At 54.7% G+C, this 23,507-nt stretch overlaps 2 protein-coding genes across 8 annotated transcripts in view; one reads left to right on the forward strand and one right to left on the reverse strand.

Annotated features, from left to right (window-relative positions):
* Positions 1-1,877, reverse strand: part of TP73 (tumor protein p73) — a 79,690-nt gene extending 77,813 nt beyond the window's left edge. For 2 of the 4 annotated variants that reach the window (XM_055098991.2, XM_034953766.3), the window contains exon 1: positions 1,788-1,877. The gene's annotated coding sequence lies outside the window, so the exon portion shown is untranslated. The remainder of the gene's footprint in view (positions 1-1,787) is intronic. The other 2 variants (XM_055098986.2, XM_055098993.2) reach the window with 1 other exon arrangement.
* A 2,293-nt stretch (positions 1,878-4,170) lies between these two features.
* WRAP73 (WD repeat containing, antisense to TP73) lies at positions 4,171-22,926 on the forward strand. 4 transcript variants are annotated; one of them, XM_003805379.5, is made up of 12 exons: positions 4,171-4,494; positions 6,835-6,987; positions 7,625-7,741; positions 14,874-14,946; positions 16,598-16,701; positions 17,662-17,748; positions 18,398-18,532; positions 18,618-18,695; positions 20,208-20,313; positions 21,355-21,480; positions 22,039-22,230; positions 22,579-22,926. In XM_003805379.5, exons 1-12 carry the CDS (start codon positions 4,426-4,428, stop codon positions 22,719-22,721), a joined length of 1,383 nt encoding a protein of 460 aa, XP_003805427.4. In that variant the 5' UTR covers positions 4,171-4,425; the 3' UTR covers positions 22,722-22,926. The 4 variants fall into 4 exon arrangements, with proteins under 4 accessions (XP_003805427.4, XP_063458308.1, XP_008968973.4 ...); XM_008970725.4 differs by lacking the exon at positions 18,398-18,532 and having other exon boundaries at positions 4,311-4,494; XM_063602238.1 differs by lacking the exons at positions 22,039-22,230; positions 22,579-22,926 and having other exon boundaries at positions 4,309-4,494; positions 20,445-21,478.
* Positions 22,927-23,507: the final 581 nt, after the last annotated feature.

Genomic DNA, 23,507 nt, shown 5'->3' on the forward strand with positions numbered 1-23,507 from the left:
CCCATTAACCACTGTGCCAGACCAGCTTCTCCATGCGACTGGCCTTCGGGATTTGGAGACAGCTACCTGTTCGCTGTAGCTTTCACGAGAAGGACTGCAAGGCAGGGCTCACATCCCTAGCCATTCTCTGGTGGCCGCGGCGCATAGACAAGCCCAGCTCAGGTCCGCCTTCCGTTCACCCCAGGCTACCTCTGATTGACAATAGGCAGCTGCCACACTGCAGCCTCTGACACCAACTTTTATCTTATTTTATCTTATTTTTTGAGACAGAGTCTTGCTCTGTTGCCCAGGCTGGAGTGCAGTGGCATGATAGCAGCTCGCTGCAACCTCTCCATCCCAGGTTCAAGCAATTCTTGTGCCTCAGCCTCCCGAGTAGCTGGGAGTACAGGTGCCTGCCACCATGCCCAGCTAATTTTTGTATTTTAAGTAGAGACTGGGTTTCACCATGTTGGCCAGGCTGGTCTCGAACTCCTGACCTCGGGTGATCCACCCACCTCGGCCTCCCAAAGGCTGTGAGGGATGACAGGCGTGAGCTACCGTGCCCAGCCAACTTTTTATCTTATTTTAAAAACTACATACGTAATGCATACATTCATATATGGCAACATTTCAAACACTGTGTCCTGTTCTTAATGCTTTTTAATCTTTTCCCGAATAAATCCAAAGAGGGGTGGCTCAGCGCTCAGTAAGTGCCAGAGGCCACGCGCTTTGTTTACTCCTCCCCGAGAGCTAAGGCTGAACAAATAAACAGCAATGACAGCAACAAAAAACAAAACAACAAAAACCAAAGCATTGTGTTAATGAGCCTGAGCCATTTCCAAATGTCCAGACAGTGGATAAACAGATGGCAGCATCTTTGGAAGCAAATGACCTCTGGTCAGAAGTTTGGGGTGCATTGCTTTTCCCTGCACCCTTGCTGGTTGAAGATCGTCTATCTGTCCCCTGTTTATGTAGCAGACGTGTGCATACTACATGGGCTTATCTATCTCCTAGCGTCCAGGCCAAAATACAAGCTGAGCAAAGGTAATCATCGCTCCCCAAGTCCAAGCCCCGGGAAAGGCAGGGGCTGCAGGAGGAGGCGGCCCAGGAGCTAAGGGGGCGTGAGGTGTCTCCCTCCAGGCCGGCCCGGGCCATTTCTTCACGGGCTTTCTCTACCTGGGACCGCTCCGGAGACAGGCCAGGAGCCCTCGACAGACAAACTCAGAGTCACAGGGAGCTGTCCCTCGGGAAACCATCGAAACCGCTTAGTAACCAACTCCATGGGTCAAGGCCCCCGCCCAGATCCTTCTCCCTGTCCAGAGGAGGGCCTGGCCCTGGCTCCTCAGGGAAGCTGAGGCCTCGGGATTGGCACAGCCCTGCAGGGAGCGCGCGGGCGGGGAGGAGCTTGCTGGCGATTTCCACCTGCACCCGCGCCCCGCACCCCGGCCTCTTCCCGGGGTTACCCTCCCAACGGCCCTCGGAGCCCGGGGTGGAGAGGGGACAGCAGGAGGAGGGCCCTCCCGGAACCCCTGCGGGGCTGTCTTTGGCGCCAAAGGCGGCCGGCGCTGAGGGCAGGACCCGCGTCTCCTCGCAGGCTCGACTCTGGCCGCTCCAGCCTCTCGCGAGCGCCAAGTCCCAGGGGCCGATCCAACTCCGAGGGAGCCCCTGTGTCGCCTTGTCCCAGCTCGTCCCCGATCGCCCTCCCCTCACCTCCCAGCTTCGGAGCTGCGAGCCCAGGTGCCTGCCCAGTGCTGCGTTCCAGCCCCCGCCCGCGGAGCCGAACCGCCCCCCGGCCCTGGGCCTCCTACCTGCAGCCGTCGCAGCCCCGGGCATCGGCGTCCGTCCCGGCCGGCCTGGCGCGGGCCCCGGCTTCGCTGCGTCCCCTTCGCGGGCGCGCGAGCCTCTGGGCGGGTGCGCGGGCGGGGAGGCAGGGCGGGCTGCCCGGCCCCTAGGCGGGTTATATGGGCGCGGGGAGGGGAGGCGCCGCGGGGAGTAGGCGGCCGCGGGCGTTAGCGCCTTTTTAGCCCGGCGCGCGGGAAGGCAGCGCGGGCCACCGAGTCGCGGCGGGGCCAAGGTCTCCTCCCGGCGCTCCGCCTCTCCAGCTGGCCGCGTCCAAGTCGGGGTCCCGGGCGCGCTCTGCCCCGCCTCCTTCCCGCCGCCTTTTGGCGCGCGTCGCTCCTGCAGAGCCCGGCGAGGCCGCCCACGCAGGGCCGAAGCAGGTCCGGCGCCAGGGCCCCTCCCGCGGGCCAGACCCGACCGCGATCTTCGGCAGAGCTGGGGACGCCGGTGCGGACTCTGTGCCCGACGCCTGCGTTTCCCCCGGACTCCCTGCTGTCCCCCAGACGGCCCATCTTTCCTGACACCCGGGTCTCTCCCGGCCGCCGCCACTAGCGCTGGGCTCCTCGGCGCGCGGGGCGCTTGGAATCCAAGGGGCAGGGGATGTGGCCGGCGGGGAACAGGGGTGAGGGGCGGGGAACAGGGGTGAGGGGCGCCGCCCCAGGCCCAGGAGGAGGGGAACGGCTGCTTTCCGCCAAGCAGGGCCTGCCACCCACTCCTCCTGTGGAGCCACGGTCCCGCCCGGCAGAGGATCCCGCGGAGAGCCTCTGGGGGCTGCTCTCCCAACCCCAGCCGGAGTTTGGGCCCCACGTCCTTCCAGGGGTCACTCAGGACGCGAACACTCCCGGGCGGCGGCCAGCACCCTGCTCCCTCCCCCGGCCGCCGCCTGTGGGCTCGGGCTCTGGATCCCGTTCGGTGTTTGGAAGGAGCTCGCGGGCGTCGGTGCGCTTGGAGTTGCTCTCTGCGCGCACCAGACCTGCGCTAGGTCAGGCCGAAGCTCTCTACCGGCCAGCGACACCCGCCGCCCCGCCCGCCTGCTCCTCCTAGGCCATCGGGGCTTCCAGAGCCCTCGACCACGTACACCAGGCCCTGGCTAGGGGACCGGACATGCTGGGCGAGTTCCGAGCGGCTCTCAGTGGCGGCGCTGCTTATGGTCTAATGCTTATGGGGCCCGTGATCTGGTTCCGAACCGATGTCCTCTGCCCATGGTGACCCCCACGTCTCGGAAGGTCGCGTCAGTGAAGCCCGTGGCGTCGCGAGCGAGCCGGGCTGGCGCAGACTGGGTTCTCTGGCCGCAGCGGGTCCGCGCCTGACGGGGAGGGTCCGGCTGACTCGCACATCTTTATGGCTCACCCACTGTTTGCTGGGCGCACGGGGTGGGGACCCAAAGACGAATCCCATGCAGAGGTTTGGGTCTAGTTTTGGCAACAGAAAAGGCCGGCACCGCCGGAGTAGGACGCGCGCGCACCACCATCCATTCGGCCGGGGAGGTTGGGGCGTCCGCCGGGAGCAGACCCGAGGCTGGGCGCCCGGAGGTACGAGCAGGACCCTGGCCGGCTCTCAGCTCCCAGAACCCAGGGCCAGGCGGGGATGTCAGGGTCTGCGCGATCTGGGGGGCCCTAGAGGCGCCGGCGGGGCCTGGCGCGGACTACTAGCGGCCTGCGGGAGCCAGGGGTGGAGGGGGCCGCTGTCTAGGGAAGAGGACCGGGGTCCGGAGTGGGGGTGAGAACGAGGCACGCCCCTGAGCCTGCGAAACCTGCGGACCGAGCGCCCGCGCAGGAGCTCGCTCCCTCTGGGCCCCCAGGTCCCAGACCCGCACGATTCTTCGCCCGGTGCCAGCCCAGATGCGCGCGGGTGATGAACGGGCGGTGCCCGCGATCCACGCGCTCGCTCTGCCCAGTCAGCGGCAAATTCGTTCTCTCCTTGATCTCAGTGGCACTGGAGCGTGAGGCAAGGGCCAGGCGGCAGGTAGAGGGGTCGGACTCAGCAAAAGCAAACAAAACCCCAACCAAACGAAATAAATACTTATACATTACATACACGATATGATATATGTGCGACAGACACCGTATTACTTATTAAAGATATATTTGTAGGCAAACATATATTTACATGTAAACATACATTTACATATAAATATAAATATATATGCATGTGTATACACACGCAGACACACAGGTCGCTCAATTAAATTTGAATTTCAGATTAGCGAGTAATTTTTCCGTATTAGCATGTCCCGTGCAATATTTGGGAACATACTTATAACTAGATTTGTTGTGAATCTGAAATTCACATTTTACTGTGCTTTCTACGTTTTTATCAGCAGCCCTAGCTGGAGGTGCTCAAAGGCCTGCCGGCCTTTGAGGTAAGGTTCTCGGGTCGGAAATCCCTGGTCGGAAGAAACGTGGGCGTTTCCTTTAAAGCCCTGCGGCAGAAGAACTACAAGCCCCACAATGCCGCGCGGACACCGGCGGCGCTGATAGGCTGCAGTTCACTTCCGCCTTCTGACTTCCGGCCTCGGAGGCCGGCGTCGGCTGTTGCAGACTGCTGCGCGCCCAGGGGTCCCGCGGGTTTTCGGGCGCAGGGTGGCGCCCGCGGCAGGCGGCGGCCATGAACTTCTCCGAGGTATTCAAGCTCTCCAGCTTACTCTGCAAGTTCTCCCCGGACGGCAAGTACCTGGTGAGCGGCGGGGACCTGGGCCACGGGCAGGACATCCTCGGTGCCAGCGTCCCCGGCGGGCAGGGCCGGGGGCGGCCGCGTGGGTGGAGGCAGCTTGGGGATCCTGCAGGTGCGGTGCCCGGACAGGTGCGGGGCCCGGGCAGGTACCCGGGGCAGGTGCAGGGTCTGAGCAAGTGCCCCAGACAGGTGCGGGACCCAGGAAGATACCCTAGACAGGTGGAGGGCCCGGGGAGGTGCCCCAAGCAGGTGCGGGGCCCAGGCAGGTACCCCAAGCAGATATGGGGGCCGGACAGGTGCAGGACCCCGGCAGGTGCCCGGGCAGGTGCGGGACCCAGGAAGATACCCTAGACAGGTGGGGGGTCTGGGGAGGTGCCCTTGGAAAGGTGGGTATCGGCAGTGCCGACTGCACACAGGTGAGGGTATAGGAGATGTCGGCTCTTTGTTGTTACTTTGTCACAAAAGGCAAATTGATCATTCTGTTGCCTGTAAACTGGTAAGTGGTGTGGCTACTTTGTCATCTCTGCTTCTCCTCTAATTCTCTTCTCCTCTACCACATGCCGAATAAATGATTTAAATACTAGTATTCTATCCCCAGGTAAGGAAATAGTTGTCCTCATGGCTGGGATTTGAGGTCTTCGTTCCATGGGTGGCAGAAGGGTGCTTAAATCACAGAGCTATAACTTTAAGCTTCAAAACATATAGTGTATGTACCTGGATGCCTAGTAGTGTATATCCTCAGAAGAGAGGGATAACCCGGATGCCTAGTACGTATGTCCTCAGAAGAGGGGGACAATTGACATTGGAAAGCCACTAAGAAGAAACATGCCTCGTAAAAAGTGGGCTTCATTTTCCTTATCCACCACTTGTACTAACTGACTGATGTATCATGATGCTTTTTCAGGTTTTGCCTCTCCTGACATTCCTGTGCTCTGTCTAGCTTTTGAGAGTTTAACTCTCAAATTACGTTTTTTACCTCTTCAGGGAGGTTTTATTCCAAATCACATAAAATAGCATCAGCTACAAAACAGAAAACCTCATTAGTTTAAATGGCATCTCAGCCTTGGTATATTTTCAATGTGCCCCCCTCCTCAATTAAATGAGAGGTTTGTTTTTTGTTTTTACCATTTATGAAAATTTCAGTGAATTATAAGGAGAAAGATTACATCTGCTTGCTTAACTTGGGTGTTTTTTTCCAGCTTGTACACTCTGGTCAAAATACCCTGAAACACTTGGTAATGATCTGTTACTGGAATCACCTTCTTGAAAGCCCTGAGGACTGGGGAGAGCAGGTCCATGTTTCTAGTTTTCATATCTTGCAGTAGAGTTTATATGGTTCCTCAAGGTGTTGGTAAAAATATTCCATTTCATAAGGAATTCACTGTAACTGATCACAGTTTTCAAAGCTACAGTGTGAGAAAGTAAGTGCTGTGGTAGCTCCTTGTTCCAATCTGCTGTCACCCGCCCATCTCTCTTTTTTCCCATGGAAAACTAATGTGGCTTTCTTTTTTGATATCGGTTCATAAAACACAAACTACTTTGACCTTGATAAGTAAAACTAACGAAGCAGTTAACATTTAAACATCAGTTCTTGATCTTGAAACTGTAGTATAATATACATTCAGCAGGTGAGTACTCAGGCGTTATTTATACTTGAAATTGTTTGCTTGGATAGGGACATAATGAACAAATATGGACAAGAAGAAACTATCTTTAAGAAAATAGTACTAACACTTAAACATTTCCCGTTTCGTGTTAGGAATAGGTTAATGGACATAAATGAGCATTTGTGAAGCGTCTTTACGTGTGCAGAAGTGAAAGCCTGTCTTTTGATCTTCTGTTGTTTTGGCTCTGAGTTCGGCACTGCATAAGAAGATTGATGCATTCCTTGCCATTTTCGTTGTCATCTGTGAAGCCTCAATTCTTATCCTTTATAAATTTGAGGAAATTGTCCAAAAGTGTTTATAAAACTAGCAGAGGATTTTGGTTATTAGTTCACAGAAGAGCTTTCTCCCAATGCTACTTCCCATTTAAGCTTAGTTTTTAACATACAGATAAGAAGGGACTTTAAAATGTCTTAAAGCTTTAAGTAGCGAGTTAAAACATACTTTTATACTTTACAATAGAGTATAGCAATTTTAAAACCTGGCTTGTATATTTCAACATTACCCTTGTATGAACTGAACTGATCTTTAGGGGCTGGGGATGTCACTGGTGATCTAGACATGAAACCTCTGGCAGGAGAGAAGGCCACAGTCACTGAAGGCCAGGGCAGTAGCATTCCGAAGGCCCCCCTCTTTTGGAGTGGAGAATGTCAGGTGCTTGCTTTCTCATATTTTTTAGGCTTCCTGTGTCCAGTACCGGTTAGTGGTCCGGGATGTGAACACCCTTCAGATCCTTCAGCTGTACACGTGCCTAGATCAGATCCAGCACATCGAGTGGTCGGCAGACTCGCTCTTCATCCTGTGCGCCATGTACAAGCGAGGGCTGGTGCAGGTGTGTGCTGCCGTGTCGCTTAGAATCTGGACACCTTCTGAGGGCCCCTGGGAAGGAGGGGTTTTGTTCTGTGCCTTTCTAGTTTGAAAAAAAAGTCCGTGCAGCTCAAAGCCAGTTTTCTTTTGAAATTATAATGTTCTCTAAAGTTTAAGAACATTTAAACTAAGGAAACTCCAATGTCGTCTTAATTTCTAAGCAATATAGTTGAGAAACGGAGGTGTTGACAGCAATCTAGCCACTCGGATGTGGTGTGTTTCAGGAAGTCCTAAGAAGTCGTGTTTTCTTCTGTGTCCAAAGCTTAACTGAATGAGGTCTTAGGAATGACAATGTGAATAAACAGTTTTAAAACGGCAACGAAATGAAATCACCAAGAAGCGTGGCTTACTTTTACAGTGGAATCCAGCACCAGCCCTTCATCATGAAAGGTTCTAAAAGACACCCTGTGCGATCGGGTCTCCGTTGGTTTAAAGGGAGTTGTCTCTCGGCGAGGCCTCGCTATAGACTGCTGATGAGTTTGAAGACACCCTGTGCGGTCGGGTCTCCGCTGCGTTTAAGCGAGCTGTCTCTCGGCGAGGCCTCGCTGTCTCTCGGTGCTGATGAGTTTGCACTTGCGTGTTTCTTTCTTCTCTCAATCCAGGTCTGGTCTTTAGAGCAGCCCGAATGGCACTGCAAAATAGACGAGGGCTCAGCCGGGCTGGTGGCCTCGTGCTGGAGCCCGGACGGGCGCCACATTCTCAACACCACGGAATTCCATGTAAGTGTCAGCCCCAAGACACCTTATTGGCCATGTGATCCTGTCCTCTGCTCCCGAAACAGCTGGGGAGTGCGAGAGGGGGTGTGTTTGGAGTATGCTAGTCTCCCCTTATCCTCAGGGGATTCATTCTAAGACCACCAGGGGATTCAGATCGTACCAAACCCTGTATTTCCTGTGTTTTTTCCTATACAGCATACCTGTGATACATTTAATTTATAAATTAGATACAGTAAGAGATTAGCAACAATCATAGTATAGAACAAGGATAACAATATACTGTTTATAATTGCATGGATAGAAGATTTGGTCTTACTGAAGATCTGAGCAACAACCTCAGCATAGGATTTTTTCTGTCCTTGTTGCGTCAAGAACTTTCAGCTTGTCATTTAAAGGAAGCACTTTGCGGCTTCTCTTTGGCGTATCCAGATTGCGAGCCCCACCGCCCGTGCTTTGGGCTGCTACTGAGTCAGATAAGGGTGTCGTGAACACAGGCACTGTCTGCTGCCCTGGGGCTGATGACTGAGGTGGCTCCCGAGTGGCTGGTAGATTGGCGGGGTTGGAGGGAGCCGGGGAGCGTATATAGTGGTGTGTATATTTTAGGTCAGAGCATTATAAGCCACTAAGTATTATTGTCTGATCTTTTGTCCAGTTTTGAAGAAAAAACATTTTAAAAATCTTAATTTAGATTTTTTAGGATTTCGGCAGTCCCTTTAATTCAACGATAGAAAATGCGCTGTGATATGAGCCGGCTCGCACCTTTCCTTCAGGAGCCTGGCCTGGGGGCGTGGCTCGGGGCGGTCGGCAGCCGCCCATTCACCTGCTCTAGGTACCGCACAACAGCCTCCGTGCTGAGCTCAATGCGGAGGGGAATGTTGACATCCGAGAATAAATCAGAGGGATCTGAGATAGGAGACTGCATTTTAAGTTAAAATTAGGCATATGTCAAGTGTTTAGATACCAGGTCTTTGGTGTCCGCAGTGTCTTTTTAAGATACAGAAAAATGGACGAATTCCTTTAATAATGTGCTTTTCTGATGGAGTTGGATCCCAGTGTTTGGGCCCAAGTCCACTGAGTGCTCATAGCTGTCTGGGCTGCTGGCTGCACCTCGGCAACCCGCCCATCCCGCTGCGCCGCGCACACCACGTAGATGATGGCACCTGGGAGGATTTCTCCCAGCGTGTGGCTGCAGATGCTCTGTAGGGTTTCATTCGGCTTTTTTCAAGCTGGCATCGGCTGGGATAAAGTTTTATCCAGCCATGAGGGTTGCTGAATCAACTGCTTCAGATGGCTGGCTGGCTTTACATATTTTTCAGTTTCGATTTTAAAAAATACTCCAAATCTGATGTCTGCTATTATGGGCTGTCAGAGAATAAGACAGGAAACAAAGGCCCACCAATGTCTCCGCACTATGTATTGACATTGGAAGGCACTTTCGGCCTGAGTGTTTCAGAGAGGATAATTTGAGCTTTTCACGCAGCCGTGTCTAACAGTCTTCAGGCCTGTAATGCTTTGGGCCCAAATCTGCCCTTGAGAAGGGCTCATGTCGTGGGGTCAGCCTTGTTGTATTATCTTATTAAATGGCCCAGAAGGAAAACTACCATCTATAGAGTTTAGAAACCTTAAAAGATGGATTAAAGCCTGGTTTTGTTGAGCATCCCATGTCACACACACCAATATTGAAAACACCTTTGCTACAGAACAAACTGATTTTTCATAGAGTACATTTAGATGACATTGTTCAACCTAAGACTAAGGTCATGACCACTTTGCTGGTGGCCTTAGAGGAAACGTTAAGACCAGGTGGTGGACGAGGACCGGTAACCTCAAGGCATGGGGCATCTTGACCAAGATGTCAAAATGCGTCTCCAACTTTGCATGCGAACTTTAATGGTTGCAAGTGAGGAAACAAAACCGGAATTCCAGACGTGCTGGCCAGGAAGTGAGCTGCGGGCACCATCCATCAGTCTCATTCACAAGAGCAAGGACCAGGCCCGTTCGAGGATTAGCGGGGCCACTGGATCCCCTTCCGAAGGTGCGACCCCATGTCCGGGGCTTAGCGGGGCCACTGGGTCCCCTTCCGAAGGCGCAACCCCATGTCCGGGGCTTAGCGGGGCCACTGGATCCCCTTCCGAAGGCACCACCTCATGTCCGGGGCTCAGCGGGGCCACTGGGTCCCCTTCTGAAGGCACCACCCCATGTCCGGGGCTCAGCGGGGCCACTGGGTCCCCTTCCGAAGGCACCACCCCATGTCCGGGGCTTAGCGGGGCCACTGGGTCCCCTTCCGAAGGCGCAACCCCATGTCCGGGGCTTAGCGGGGCCACTGGGTCCCCTTCCGAGGGCACCACCTCATGTCCGGGGCTTAGCGGGGCCACTGGGTCCCCTTCCGAAGGCGCAACCCCATGTCCGGGGCTTAGTGGGGCCACTGGGTCCCCTTCCGAAGGCGCAACCCCATGTCTGGGGCTTAGTGGGGCCACTGGATCCACTTGTGAAGGCACCACCCCACGTGAGGGTGCTGTGGAGCATGGGAGACGTCCCTGCCTCTTGCGTTTTAACGTGAAAAGGCAAGCTTGCGCCCTTTAGACGAGGTTCAGTGAGGCATCAAAAGCGGCTCAGCCCGAGGCCTGCAGCGGAGCACCGCCACGCTTTCAGAGCCCTTCTCTTCCTCGTAGCAATGCCCTCCCCACCCGAGGGCACCTTTGCCCCACGTCTTGCATGAATCACATCCTCACTGTTCTTGAGTCTCACTGTATAGAGTCTCACTCTAAACACCACATTGCTTGCTGTGCAGTGTAAAGTTGATTTATAGGGGCTTGTACTTTGCAGTCTCTGCTGTTGCTGTTCCCCGTCACTGCTTTTAGACTCCTCCGTGTTGACAGGCATCGCTGGGCCTTCCCTTCCTCGTGAGGAACGCCATTCAGTCCTCGCCTGCTGGACGTGTGCGTCGCCACGGACGGTGTGGCTGTGAACGTGTTGTCCCCGTCTCCTGGGCACATACCCGGAGAGCCTCTCTAGGAGAGCCTTGCTTGGCCGTAGCAGATGGAGAGGTTTCATTTGCCAAGGCTTTTGTGGCAGGATTACAATGATTCCATCCAGGCGACTAAATGATACTGCAGTTTGGATTTAGTTTGCGTTTCCCTAATTCTCGGTGAGGTTGAGTGCTTTCCTATCTTGTTTCATTACACACAGACGCTCACACATGCTCCATTTAAATGAAGCAGGTTCACGTGGTGGGGCACACTGTGGGGTCTGAATCCATTTCTACCTTTTCCCAGCAGCATTTTTTTTTTTTTGAGATGGAGTTTCGCTCTTGTCCCCCAGGCTGTAGTGCAATGGTGTGATCCAAGCTCACCGCAACCTCCGCCTCCCAGGTTCAAGCGATTTTCCCGCCTCAGCCTCCCGAGTAGCTGGGATTACAGGCATGCGCCACCACGCCTGGCTAATTTTGTATTTTTAGTAGAGATGGGGTTTCTCATGTTGGTCAGGCTGGTCTCAAACTCTCGACCTCAGTTGATCTGCCTGCCTCGGCCTCCCAAAGTGCTGGGATTACAGGTGTGAGCCACCGTGCCCAGCTCCCAGCAGCATTTATTTAGAAGACTGTCTTCACCAGCTATAGCAGGAACTCAGTTCCATTATACCTGCAGGATCACTTCTGGTTTCCATTCCAGTCCACTGTTGGTCCACGTATGTGCCAGCACCACACTGTCTACATTATTGAGGTTCTATGGTGTGTTTGAATATCTGATGGGACTGATTCCTCTTCATTGCTCTTGTAGTCTGTCAGATTTTTTAAAAACAATTTTTTTGTAGAGTTGGGGTCTCCCTTTGTTTTCCAGGCTGGTCTTGAGCTCCTAAACTCACGCAATCCTTCCTTCCCAGCCTCCTGTATAGCTGGCATTACAGGTGCACAACAGTGCGCCCGGCTCTGCCAGATTTTTAAGTGGATTTTTGAGACTTTGTTGTTAGCTGCATACAAACTTTTAACTGTTTGTAAACAGATTTCCTAGTGAAGCAGTTTTCATGATTTCGCGGTGGCCCAGGCCTTTTGTTGTAAAGTATTCCTCTTTATGTCTCACGGTTCTTTTTGTTTCAGAGTCTGATTTATCCCGTACGAATGCGGCAGTGCCACCTTTCTCTTGGTTAGGATTTTCTTGATATGTCTTTTTCTATCCTTTTACCTTCTACATTTCTGCATCCTTAAACTTGAGTGTGTATGTTGTAAATAGTCTATAGTTAGCTTTAAAAATATATCCAGACTGAAAACTTTTTCTTATATCTGAATAAAGGCAATTAAAACAATTTATAAGCAATAGAATTCACCCACTTTAACAGTACAGTTGAGTGAGTCACTTTGCACGTCGTTGCCACCACAATCAGGACCAAGACTGTTCACCGGTGGTATGGGGCTCCTCGTGCCCCTTGTGCTCAGTCCGTCTCCCACCTGTGTCCGGCAGCCGGTGCCTGCTGCGGGGCGAGCAGCACTGCCTACTCGGAATCCCATCTGCACAGAGCCATGGTGCGTGGAGCTGTGCGTCTGCTTCCTTTCCCCTGGCATGTTGCTGGTTTTGAGTGTGCTGGGTTGTGGGGTGGATCGGTGGCCTGTTCCTCCATCTTGAGAGTGCTGGGTCATGGCGTGGAGAGAGTGCTGGGTCGTGGCATGGATCAGTGGCCTGTTCCTCCCGTCTTGAGTGTACTGGGTCATGGCTTGGATCCGTGGCCCATTCCTCTCACCCTGAGCATGCTGAGTTGTGGTGTGGATCGGTGGCCCGTTCCTTCTGTCTTCAGCACACTGGGTCGTAGCGTGGATCAGCGGCCCTTCCTTCCCTCCTGAGTGCTCTGGGTCATGTGGATCCCTCTGGTCCTTTCTTCCTGCTGCTGAGTGCTGTGGAGCCCATCCCACGGGTCTCCTCCGCTGGCTTCTCCAGTGGTCAGTGGAAGGTAACAGCGCTGATGAAGGTGTATATTTAACTACCTTTTTTTCTTATTGGGTTTTTAAAAGTTGCAAACAGTTATCTTTTAAAGGTTTTTGTTTCTTTGTTTTTGTGAGATGAAGGTAAAAATCAGGCTTAAAGTGCTCCGTGTGTTTCCTAAGATGTGCCTGAGTGGGGAGCCTCGGCCAGGTGCACCCCACAGGGATGCAGGGCCACAGGTGGGAGATGTGCTTTTCTCCTGTGACTCTGCAGTAGGCTCTGGAGGGCAGGTCTCTGCCCTGGGTGGCACATGGACTCTCCTGATGCTGAGAGGCTCGGGCGCTGCACCCCGCCCTGCTGATGCTGAGATGCTCGGTTGCTGCACCCTGCCCTGCTGATGCTGAGATGCTCGGTTGCTGCACCCTGCCCTGCTGATGCTGAGATGCTCGGTTGCTGCACCCTGCCCTGCTGATGCTGAGATGCTCGGGCGCTCCACCCCGCCCTGCTGATGCTCAGAGCCTCGGGCGCTGCACCCCGCCCTGCTGATGCTCAGAGCCTCGGGCGTTCCACCCTGCCCTGCTGATGCTCAGAGCCTCGGGCGCTCCACCCCGCCCTGCTGATGCTGAGATGCTCGGGCGCTCCACCCCGCCCTGCTGATGCTCAGAGCCTCAGGCGCTGCACCCACCCTGCTGATGCTGAGAGGCTCGGGCAAGGTTTCAGCCTCAGACACGCTGGTGGGAAGTAGCACGCTTCCTCGCTCAGGCCCCAGCGCCCTCCTTGGCCTCAGCTTGCAGAGCTGTTAGAGGAGCAAGTGCTCTGTGCAGCTGGAGTTCCGAGGCATGGTCCCCAGAACGGCCAGTGTGTTTCGGGTTCAGCATCAGCACAGGAGCCCTTCCGTGCTGCCACGTGACCCCTGGAGCTCGTTGATCTACTACCTGTGTGTTCAGGACTTCTCTCCTGAACGCTGTATATGTTGTTTGGAGAAACAATTACAGACATCAGATTTTCTTTTCTCTTGTAAGAAGAGATGATGTGTAGACATTTAAATTAAATCATTTGTTAATATCCTATAGTGACAGCCTGGCAGCGTTTGCAGGAGTGACACTGTGGACACGCTGTGCCCCACATGCTGCGGCCCCACTTACGCTGCTGGAGGCGGTCCCCCACCTCGGGCCTCATCCTCAGCGAGGACCCCTGCCTGACACACACGGAGCTGGCAGTCAGCACCCCACCCCGCATGGAGCTGCGCAGCCCTGTGTCCCCACACACGGAGCTGGCAGTCAGCACGCCACCCCGCATGGAGCTGCGCAGCCCTGTGTCCCCACACATGGAGCTGGCAGTCAGCACCCCACCCCGCACCTTGTGTCCCCGCACCTCGGCCACATTTCAGTTAACTACCAGATTCATCAGTGGGCCGGGGATATGGGAAGCAAGATGATTCCCTGGTAGGCTCCACGGGGTCTCAGTGGGAAATGCAGGTGGAGGGACGCAGCAGCCCTGGAAGTCCCGCGGCACTGCCACGGGGAGGGCTGGACCACCCACTGCGGTGCCTCTCCCTCAGCAGGCACGCCCTCGTCGGCCTGGTTAGAAAATCATCTTTTGGCCTCACTGTGCCAGCCTAGTCAGCTCTCAGCTCCCTGAGTCAGGGAAAGGGGTGGAAAAGTGGACAGTCCAGCAGCGCATGTTCTAGAACCCTCTGCAGATGCAGCCAGGCCAGCGAGCACATGCAGGAGGCAGACGGCCACCTTCTTGGGTGTTGAGTGGCTGCTCCTGCCTCAGGGCTGCAGATGCAGGCTCACAGCCCCCTGGGGAGCCCCGGAGTGGCTGCATCCAATCTCCAGATCCTCTGTCTTCCCATAAAGGAGACTGAATCCGTGGTGGTTTCTAGATCAAGATTTTTCTCTGAGTAACTCAGGGTTATTATAACATGCAACCTGTGGTCACTTTGAAAAAGCTAATGAAAAAGCACTTGGATTTAACTTTATGTCACTCAATTTTGGTATAAAACAACAACAACAGAAAACCAAGAACACCAAATTTACCGTAACCACAGTAAAATACGCATTTGAATATTCCGGTAGGAGGGCAGGCATCCCCCAGGTCCTGATAGATCCACTCCAGCAGTCAGGCCTGTGCTTGGGGACGCGTGGGCGGGTTGAGGATTGAGACGGTCTCTGATGATGCTAAAGAAGTGTTTCCTTTCTCTTTCCCCTTTCCCCCAACAGCTGCGGATAACCGTCTGGTCCTTGTGCACAAAATCCGTGTCTTACATCAAATACCCGAAAGCTTGTCTGCAGGGTGAGTCGATCGGAGCCACGCAAAAGCCATTTCTTTGCAGCTGTTTGACTTTTTTGTCACGGGAAGTTTCAAAGAGGCAGAAGTAGCTTCAGCAGCATATCAACACATAGCCAACCCCCTTGGGCTCTTCTAAAGGAGACCTTAGGTCTCCTCATGCTTCATCTGTAAATATTTCCATATGTGTCTCAAAAAGGCAAGAGTCCCCTTTTAAAACATGACCACAGTGACTCAAGACAACGTGGCCTAAGACATGGAAGAACGGTGGCGTTGATGCCGGTCCCCTTGACCTTGGTGGCAGAGCTGGGCGTTCAGACCCCTTCCAGCCGATGCCTGTTGAGAGGCCCACCTCAGGCATCCAGTTCTGAGCTTTCTCTCTTCTGTGGACTAAATATGATGTCTGCGAAAGGGGGAGGTCTTGCCTGTCATCTCTGGGCATCCCAGAGGGATATGTGACCAGTGTCCCTTCCTTGTGGAAGCCTGTGAGCCATCTGGAAGAAAGGGGGCCGGCGCAGGGTGGCCCACTGCCAGCGCGTCTAACTGGACCGCGCAGAGCTAGTGGGAGGTGCCACTCCTGAGTCCTGGACGACACCGCACTGTCTTTTTGCGGAATGAAACATACACAGTTGGAATGATGCTTTCATTTTTCTCCGTTGCTGCCAGCGGTTTGGAAATTGCATTTGAATGCAATGCAATCACACTCTTATTCTTATAGTTGGAATATTAGCGTCCCTCCAGATGAGATACATATCTCTTGATAGGAGTGGACACCGTGGTTTCGTCATTTGAGGTATTCTTTTCACTCATGAATGATGAATTCTGGCCTAGGGCTTTTTAAGCTAATACAGAACTGGAAAATAAGAGTTTAACATTTTCAACTAAAGTTTCTTCCAAATTTTCATCTTATTATTACTTTTTTGAAACAGGGTCTTGCTCTGTCACCCAGGCTGGAGTGCAGTGACACGATCACAGCTCAGTGCAGCCTCGACCTCCTGGGCTTAAGTGATCCTCTCACCTCAGCCTCCTGAGTAGCTGGGACTACAGGCACACACCACCACAGCCGGCTGATATTTTGTAGAGACGGGGTTTCACCAAGTTGTCTGGGCTCCTTTCAAATTCCTAGGCTCAAGCGATTCACCTGCTTCAGCCTCCCAAAGTGCCGGGATTACAGGCGTGAGCCACCATGCCTGGCCACACATTTTCATCTTCAGTTTACTTCTTCCAAATAATTAAATTCAAAGGTAAAATAAATATGGTAGGAACCAGCTGCCTTTTGCCTAGCTGGAGATAGCCCTGGGTGTCCCGCAGCTTAGACATGGGGGGACTCGAAGGCCTGTGTTTCTCACTCATATTTGTGATTAATCAGAGGTCACACCACTTGGTATTTTTGACAGAGCCTTCCAAACCAGCTCCTGTGTGTGTACAGCTTCCCCCAGCACACACTGCGTTGTGAGGGTGAAGCCACCGTGCCTTGGGTTTCTCCTCTGCACTAGAATGTTCTTGTCTGTCTGAGGAGCAGTGCTCGGCGTTGTGCCATTTCCCTTCTTTTCACCTCTGCTTTCTTTTCCTCCTCCTTCCTGGTGAATTACTACTGTGGTTTCTCTTGCTTGATTTTGTGGCCGCTTGATTTCAGTGCATTTGCCTCTTCCTGCAGGAATCACCTTCACCAGGGACGGCCGCTACATGGCGCTGGCAGAACGGCGCGACTGCAAAGATTATGTGAGCATCTTCGTCTGCAGTGATTGGCAGCTCCTGCGGGTAAGGCGTCCCCCAGACTGGAATAAAGTTGTCCTGCTGACTGCGGAGGGATCGAGTGAAGTAGATCCTTCCAGATTCCAGGGGATCTTTGGTAGGATATGGAGCAAGGTGATGTTGTATTAACAAAGGGCAGGTGCACTGCGAATCACTTCCAGTGGCACCCGCTTGTGTGTTCAGGAGACTTGGTGAAAAGGACGCATGCCCAGGTGTTTTAAAAGTGAATATGCTGTCACATCTGAGCCCTTTTCCTTGTCCTTTGTGATGGTGTTTGCGCATGTGTGTGCCACGTCGGGAGTGGGGGGGGACGTGGAAGTTCACCTTGACTGAGGGCCTGCATTAGGCAGGGTGCTCTGCCAGGTGCCCAGGCACAGAGGGCACTGCCCCCACAGCAGACATATGAACACGATTCCAGCACAATCCATCATTAAGGTAGAGCAACCTCTGGAATGCTGTCAGAGCGCAGAACCCGGGATCCAGGCAGTGCTCTGGAAGGGACTTGTCTGAGCTGGGTCTAAAGGAGTGAGCCTGGCCAGGCAAGGAAAGGTGAGGGGGAGAGTGTGCACATGAGTGCAGGTGCGGGGAGACCAAGCCACCTTCGGGGGCTGGCCAGGCAAGGAAAGGTGAGGGGGAGAGTGCACATGAGTGCAGGCGTGGGGAGACCAAGCCGCCCTCGGGGGCTGGCCAGGCAAGGAAAGGTGAGGGGGAGAGTGTGCACACGAGTGCAGGCGCGGGGAGACCAAGCCGCCCTCGGGGGCTGGCCAGGCACTGACGCTGGCACCTGTGGCGGTGCAGCCCCAGCAGCAGCTCTACAGGGATTTCATGCATTTCCAGGATAGAGCTGTTGAGATTTTGTCAATTTCTATATAAGGAAATTAAGTGCGTTAAGAACATCAGTCATAAATGCAATTTATTTACGAAAATATTTTCCAAATTTAATGTTTCCCCCCCTTCCTTTGGAAGCATTTTGATACGGACACCCAGGATCTCACAGGGATTGAGTGGGCCCCAAACGGCTGTGTGCTGGCAGTGTGGGACACCTGCTTGGAGGTATGAAGATGACCAGGTGACATGTTTGCTTTCGAGAGCTTTTCCCGGAATTTCATGCTTTCTGAATGCTGCAATATAGTTTGCTTTATCTTATTTCAGATAACAAGTTGAGCTTTGTTTTAAAAGACAGGGTCTTGCTCTGTCACCCAGGCTGGAGTGCAGTGGTGTGATCACGGCCCACTGCAGCCTCGACCTCCTGGACTCAAGTGATCCTCCTACCTCAGCCTCCCAAGTAGCTGGGACCACAAGCATGCACCACCACGCCCGGCTAATTTTTGTATTCTTTGTAGAGATGGGGTTTCACCGTGTTGCCCAGACTGCTCTTGAGCTTCTGTGTTCAAGTGATCTGCCAGCTTCGGCCTCCCAAAGTGCTGGGATTACAGGCGTGAGCCACAGTGCCCGGCCGAGTTGAACTTTTATCAGCGAGCCATTAGGTTGACCTCCCAATTTCCCCTTTTTCCTCATGCTCTCACTGCCTCTCCGTGACTATCTCAGTTCTAGCTGGCAGTTCCAGCTTTTCCACGGCCACGCAGACAGTCCTGCCAGCTTTGTGCTATCTGCACCAATGTCACTCTGCAGCACCCGCGTCTGTGGTGTGTTCCCGGCGACTGGGGTGTATTCATTATTAACTGAAATGTCTCATCTGCAGTACAAGATTCTGCTGTACTCATTGGACGGCCGGTTGTTGTCCACGTACAGCGCTTACGAGTGGTCCCTGGGCATCAAGTCTGTGGCCTGGAGCCCCAGCAGTCAGTTCCTGGCAGTTGGGAGCTACGATGGAAAGGTGGGAACCAGCGCAGGGCACTCAGGAAGTCCGACCGCCCAGCGGGCCGGGCCCTGCCTCACCTGTGCGTGGTTTCCTTCCTCAGGTGCGCATCCTTAATCACGTGACTTGGAAAATGATCACGGAGTTTGGGCATCCTGCAACCATTAATGATCCCAAGATAGTAAGTCTGGAACACGTGTTTCTGCCTGAGCAGGCTGTTGGGGAGGGCGGTGGGAAACTGCTCCTTCACTTTGCTTTCTTGATTGTGGTTTATTATTTAACCGGGCACTTCCATCACTGTAAACTTGCTACTGTGACATTTCACGCGTCTGGCCCTGCCCTGGCCTTTGTTCTTCCTCCTCCACACCGCCCAAAGGGTCTGAAGTGGGCCTTGCCCTGGCCTGTCCTCTGCCGCCGCCACCCCAGTCCAGTTGTTTCCTTTGTGGTCTGTCTGGATGCGGATCCCTGTGCTGTACAGAGTGGCCAGGGTCTCCTGCCCCCAAACACTGGGCATCTGCTGTCGTGCCAGGCACTGAGCTCTGGGCCGCAGCCAGAGAAGAAGAGACAGACCCCTGCACTTGCAGAGTGCGGCTGGAGAGACAGGGAAGGGGCTGGAGAGCTGGGTGTCTCCACGGGGTGGCAGGGAGTGGCCACCAGCGAGGGATCGCAGGCACAGATGCTGCACCAGTGATCAGGGACTCGGGGAGGGAGCGTTCCAGGCCAAGGGAACAGGAAATGCAAAGGCCCCGAGGAGTGGGCCACGCATCCATGTGTGCAGCGGGCACTGAGCTGGGAGCCAGCTGGGAGCCAGAGACAAATGCTGCCCTCCTGGTGTTGACCTGTAACCGACAGAGCTGAGGGAAAGGCGGCTTGGATTCGATGAAGAGGCCAGTGAGTGGCTGGGGCTGCGCGTGCCAGATCAGCCACTGCCGGGGATGCATCCTGGAGGGGTGTTTAAGTGAAGACCAGGAGGAGGAGCTGAGGAGCCGCGTGGTGTCTGGGCAGAAAGGGTGTTTCAGGCAAAGGGGCCTCCTGACTTGGCCAGTGGCTTGTGTGGCTGGAGGCCAGGGCGTCTGGACAGGTGAGCCCGAGCAGGACTGGCCACACAGGTCCTGAAGGTTTGCCTGCGATTCCTGCATTCTCCAAATCCCTTCGCCACATAGCAGCAGAGCATGCTTTAAAGGCATGAACCAGGCCAGGTGACTCCCTTACCTGGGGCTCTTCAGGGGCGTGGGGGCTGCCCGCCTTCCACTGAGCCTGGGCCGCTGTCCTTTGCTTGCCAGGCTCTTGGGCACAGATGCCCCCACCTCCGGTCTGTGTCTGCTGCTCTCGGGGCCTCTGCTGTGTTGGTGCAAGTGTTCTCTGTATCCTCTTATCACGGAGGGAAGGCTGAGCCCGCTCCCTTGCTGGATGATGGTGGCTGCAGTGGTCTCCCATCTGTAATCACAGGGCACATATTTGCTGCCTGTGTCTCAAAGGGTGGGCTCCTCAGCAGGACACGAGAGAGGGTGGCTGGGTGATCTCAGCTCTCGGGACTGCGGGGTTTGTGCTTCCGTCTCTCCCGGTGGCAGCAGGACCAGCTGTCATGGCAGGCACGCCTGTTGACCATGCGCTGTCATGGGCATTTGCCACGTCCATCCTTGGCTTCTGGGTCCCTGTCCTGAGCCGGGCGTGGCCACCTTGTGTCTTTCAGGTGGTGTATAAGGAGGCCGAGAAGAGCCCACAGCTGGGACTGGGCTGCCTCTCCTTCCCGCCCCGCCGGGCCGGGGCCGGCCCTCTCCCGAGCTCAGAGAGTAAATGTAAGTAGCACATGTGATGTCATTTGTTTTCCTTTTTTAATGCAAGATTCCTCGTTGTCCAGATAAACTTCGGATGTTCCTTCTGTTTAAAAAAAAAAAAATTTTTTTTTCCTTTCCATGCTTCCAGCCAGCGTGCCCCTCAGCCTGTGGGCTGGAGGTTGACTGGGGTCTGAATTGCACAGTGGGCCGTGAAGGTGCAGCTTCTGTTACTGAATATGAGCCCTGGAGACCCGGATCTGACAGCGGGAGCTCCGAGGGGATGGATGTTTTTCAAAGAAACACTTTTCCGTGGGTGGCGCTCAGAGTGGGTCTGGAAGCCGGCGGTGCTCCCGAGCGCTGTCTCCGGCTTGAGGCCCGGTTCTGATGCAGCCTCTTGACTCTGGGCATTTCCTATGTGTCTGTTTCCTCATCACTGAAATGGGCATAGTAAAAGCACCCACCCCACAGGGGCAAGAGGGCATCTGAAGGTTGCAGGTAGAGGAAGCGGTGCCCCAAGTGCCGACGGGCCCACCCCGGGGCTCGGTGTGTGCTCAGGATGGGGGTCAGGACAGGTGCAGCCTGGCACACAGGAGGCGCTCCCCAGGAGCCCAGGGGCGTCCTTGTTCCACAGCCCCTGCTTCTGCTGTGATGATGGTTCTTCCACAGCCGGAAAGTCTAAGGGTACTGACGCTGAGGTGGAAGGGATTGTGAACTCAGATGCTGGTAGTCGACAGAAAAGTGCTGAGGAATTGGAGCTGCTGAGATTGCAGCTAGGACCTGTCCATGTCCCTCTCCAGTCAGCCCCTGGCACGTGGGGTCCACCCCCCACCTAGTAGGGCCTGGCAGGTGATGGTGCCACTCTCATCCGGGGCACTTGCGGGCAGGCCCCTCGCTGTGGCTGCCAGGCTTTGCTTAGCTCTTCCTGCCCTTGGGCCGCACTTTCCTCCCCTTTGAACAGAGGAGCTGGGTTCGCGATGCCCGATGCAGGCACAGCAGCCTCTCAGCTGCGTGTGTACTTCCCGAAAGGGTGACAATGGCGTGTTCTTCCTGTTGGTGTTCTAGATGAGATCGCCTCTGTCCCAGTCTCCTTACAGACACTGAAACCTGTTACCGACAGAGCAAACCCGAAAATCGGCATAGGAATGCTGGCATTTAGTCCTGACAGCTACTTCCTGGCGACAAGGAACGGTCAGTTGTGCTGACGCAGGTGCTGTCTCACCCCTTACTGTGTCCTGTGGCCCCAGGTGTAGAAGCGACTGGAAAAGAAAATGAAGTTGGGGGTTTCCGACACGTCACCTCCTTTCACGTTTCTGCAGTAGCCGAGGTGCTCACAGAAGCTCCTTGGAGGCGCTGGGCCTTCTGTCCTGCAGCAGCCGTAGGCCGGCGCATGAGTCAGGAGGCCTCCACCCTGCTCACTTGCTCCGCTCTGCTGAGTAGAAAGCAGGGCTGGGCACACTGCAGCCCATCTTTTGTTAAGGGTTTCTCCATTTGTAAAGGGCTAAAAAAAAAAAAAAAAAACACCAAAGAAAGAAACACATTTGAGCCCCTTACAGCCCGTGATGGCCACCCTGGCCCTGGCCAGGAGCCCTACAGGGCCCGACTGAACCCAGACTGCAGGGTGCAGCCACCCCACCCCACCGGTTCTTCCCCTCCCCTCCTGTGGTGTCAACAGCAGAGCAGAGGGGCAGGGCCAACACAGAGGAGCCAGGCAGGGATGACACCGGTGCCCTGTCCTTCCTTCCTCAGACAACATCCCCAATGCCGTCTGGGTCTGGGACATTCAGAAGCTGAGGCTGTTCGCGGTGCTCGAGCAGCTGTCCCCAGTGCGCACGTTTCAGTGGGACCCGCAGCAGCCGCGGCTGGCCATCTGCACGGGAGGCAGCAGGCTCTACCTGTGGTCCCCAGCGGGCTGCATGTCGGTGCAGGTGCCTGGGGAAGGTAAGCACATCTGCGAGGCCACGGACGTGGCAGCCTTGCTGTATGCAGTCTGGCATCACACGGGCTGAACTGTTGAAGCCCAGCTGCTGTCTCCGGCAGCACTCCAGGGAAACTGCCCTCAGAGTCTTTGCGTAAACCTCAAGACGGACACACAGGGGACCCGCTGCCCTCAGCTTTATGGGTTAGAAGCAGCCTCTCCCTGACTTGAGGCAGCTCTGGGGCTCCACCCTGGCTCTGCCTATGTGGGTCACTCCAGGCACTGTGCTGGCCTGCAGGACAAGGGGGTGCCCATCCCCCAGAATCTGGGCCTCTCCCGCTGTAATCCTCTGGCCACCTGTCTCTCTCTAGGTGACTTTGCAGTGCTTTCTCTGTGCTGGCATTTAAGCGGAGATTCGATGGCCCTCCTCAGCAAGGATCACTTCTGCCTCTGCTTCCTGGAGACAGAGGCAGTGGTCGGCACAGCCTGCAGACAGCTGGGCGGCCACACGTAGCAGCGGTGCACTAATGTGTGCAGAAACGGGACTACTCTGTGTTTCCAGTGTGGGAAAAAACACAGCTTCACCAGGAGGTTCTCCACTGTGGTGGTCTGGATTCAGTGATTGATTCTATTTTTCTATAGCAAAGCATTTTTGTAAATATGTATGGTATAAAACTGTAGTTTTATTATTTAAAATAAATACTTGCTGATTTATACAACTACTTCTCTTCTTGAAACGTTTAGTCACAGGCAGGTTTTCTAGGTTCGAGGTTCTGGTCAGTCTTAGGGAAGATGGACAGCCCTACAGTAACTGAGCCCCGGGCCACTAGCTCCCGCCAGACACCCGGCCTGCTCTGGGTTCTCTGTTTGGATGTGTTAGGACAACGAGGGGGCATCTCTGTGGGGCATGTCCAGCCTCCCCACGGTGGGTCTGCTCTGAAGTGTGGGCAGGGAGCCCTGGCACCTGAGCGCAGGGCCACCCCCAGGTCCAGTCCCCTCGGGATGGGAGCTGCAGGTCCCCGACCAGCTGAGTCAGTTCCTCAGGAAGTCTCATGTCTACTCTGGTTTCGGAACCAGTGTGCGTGGGTCTCCACCCTGGCTATTTGCAGGAAGTGCCTAGAACCACCCAGAACCATTCCATCAATCTCTCCAGCTGGTGCTCGGCAGGCAGCCAGGCTTGGTTGGCACCACAGGTTGGGGGATCAGGGTTGCAAACCTAGGTTGTTGCATATCGTGATCTCTTTCTGCAGAGAACCATACTCGGCACTGCTGTGACAGGCAGTCCGCACGGTACAGGCAG

Source organism: Pan paniscus, chromosome 1 (genome assembly GCF_029289425.2).
Source record: "Pan paniscus chromosome 1, NHGRI_mPanPan1-v2.0_pri, whole genome shotgun sequence".
NCBI lineage: Eukaryota > Metazoa > Chordata > Mammalia > Primates > Hominidae > Pan > Pan paniscus.

Excerpts from the sequence above, each read along its gene's own strand:
- WRAP73 (XM_003805379.5), top strand. The coding sequence starts at position 4,426 with ATGAACTTCTCCGAGGTATTCAAGCTCTCCAGCTTACTCTGCAAGTTC. Across the intron at positions 4,495-6,834 it reads CCCCGGACGGCAAGTACCTG|GCTTCCTGTGTCCAGTACCG; the intron begins GTGAGCGGCGGG and ends CATATTTTTTAG. Across the intron at positions 20,314-21,354 it reads CCCGAGCTCAGAGAGTAAAT|ATGAGATCGCCTCTGTCCCA; the intron begins GTAAGTAGCACA and ends TTGGTGTTCTAG.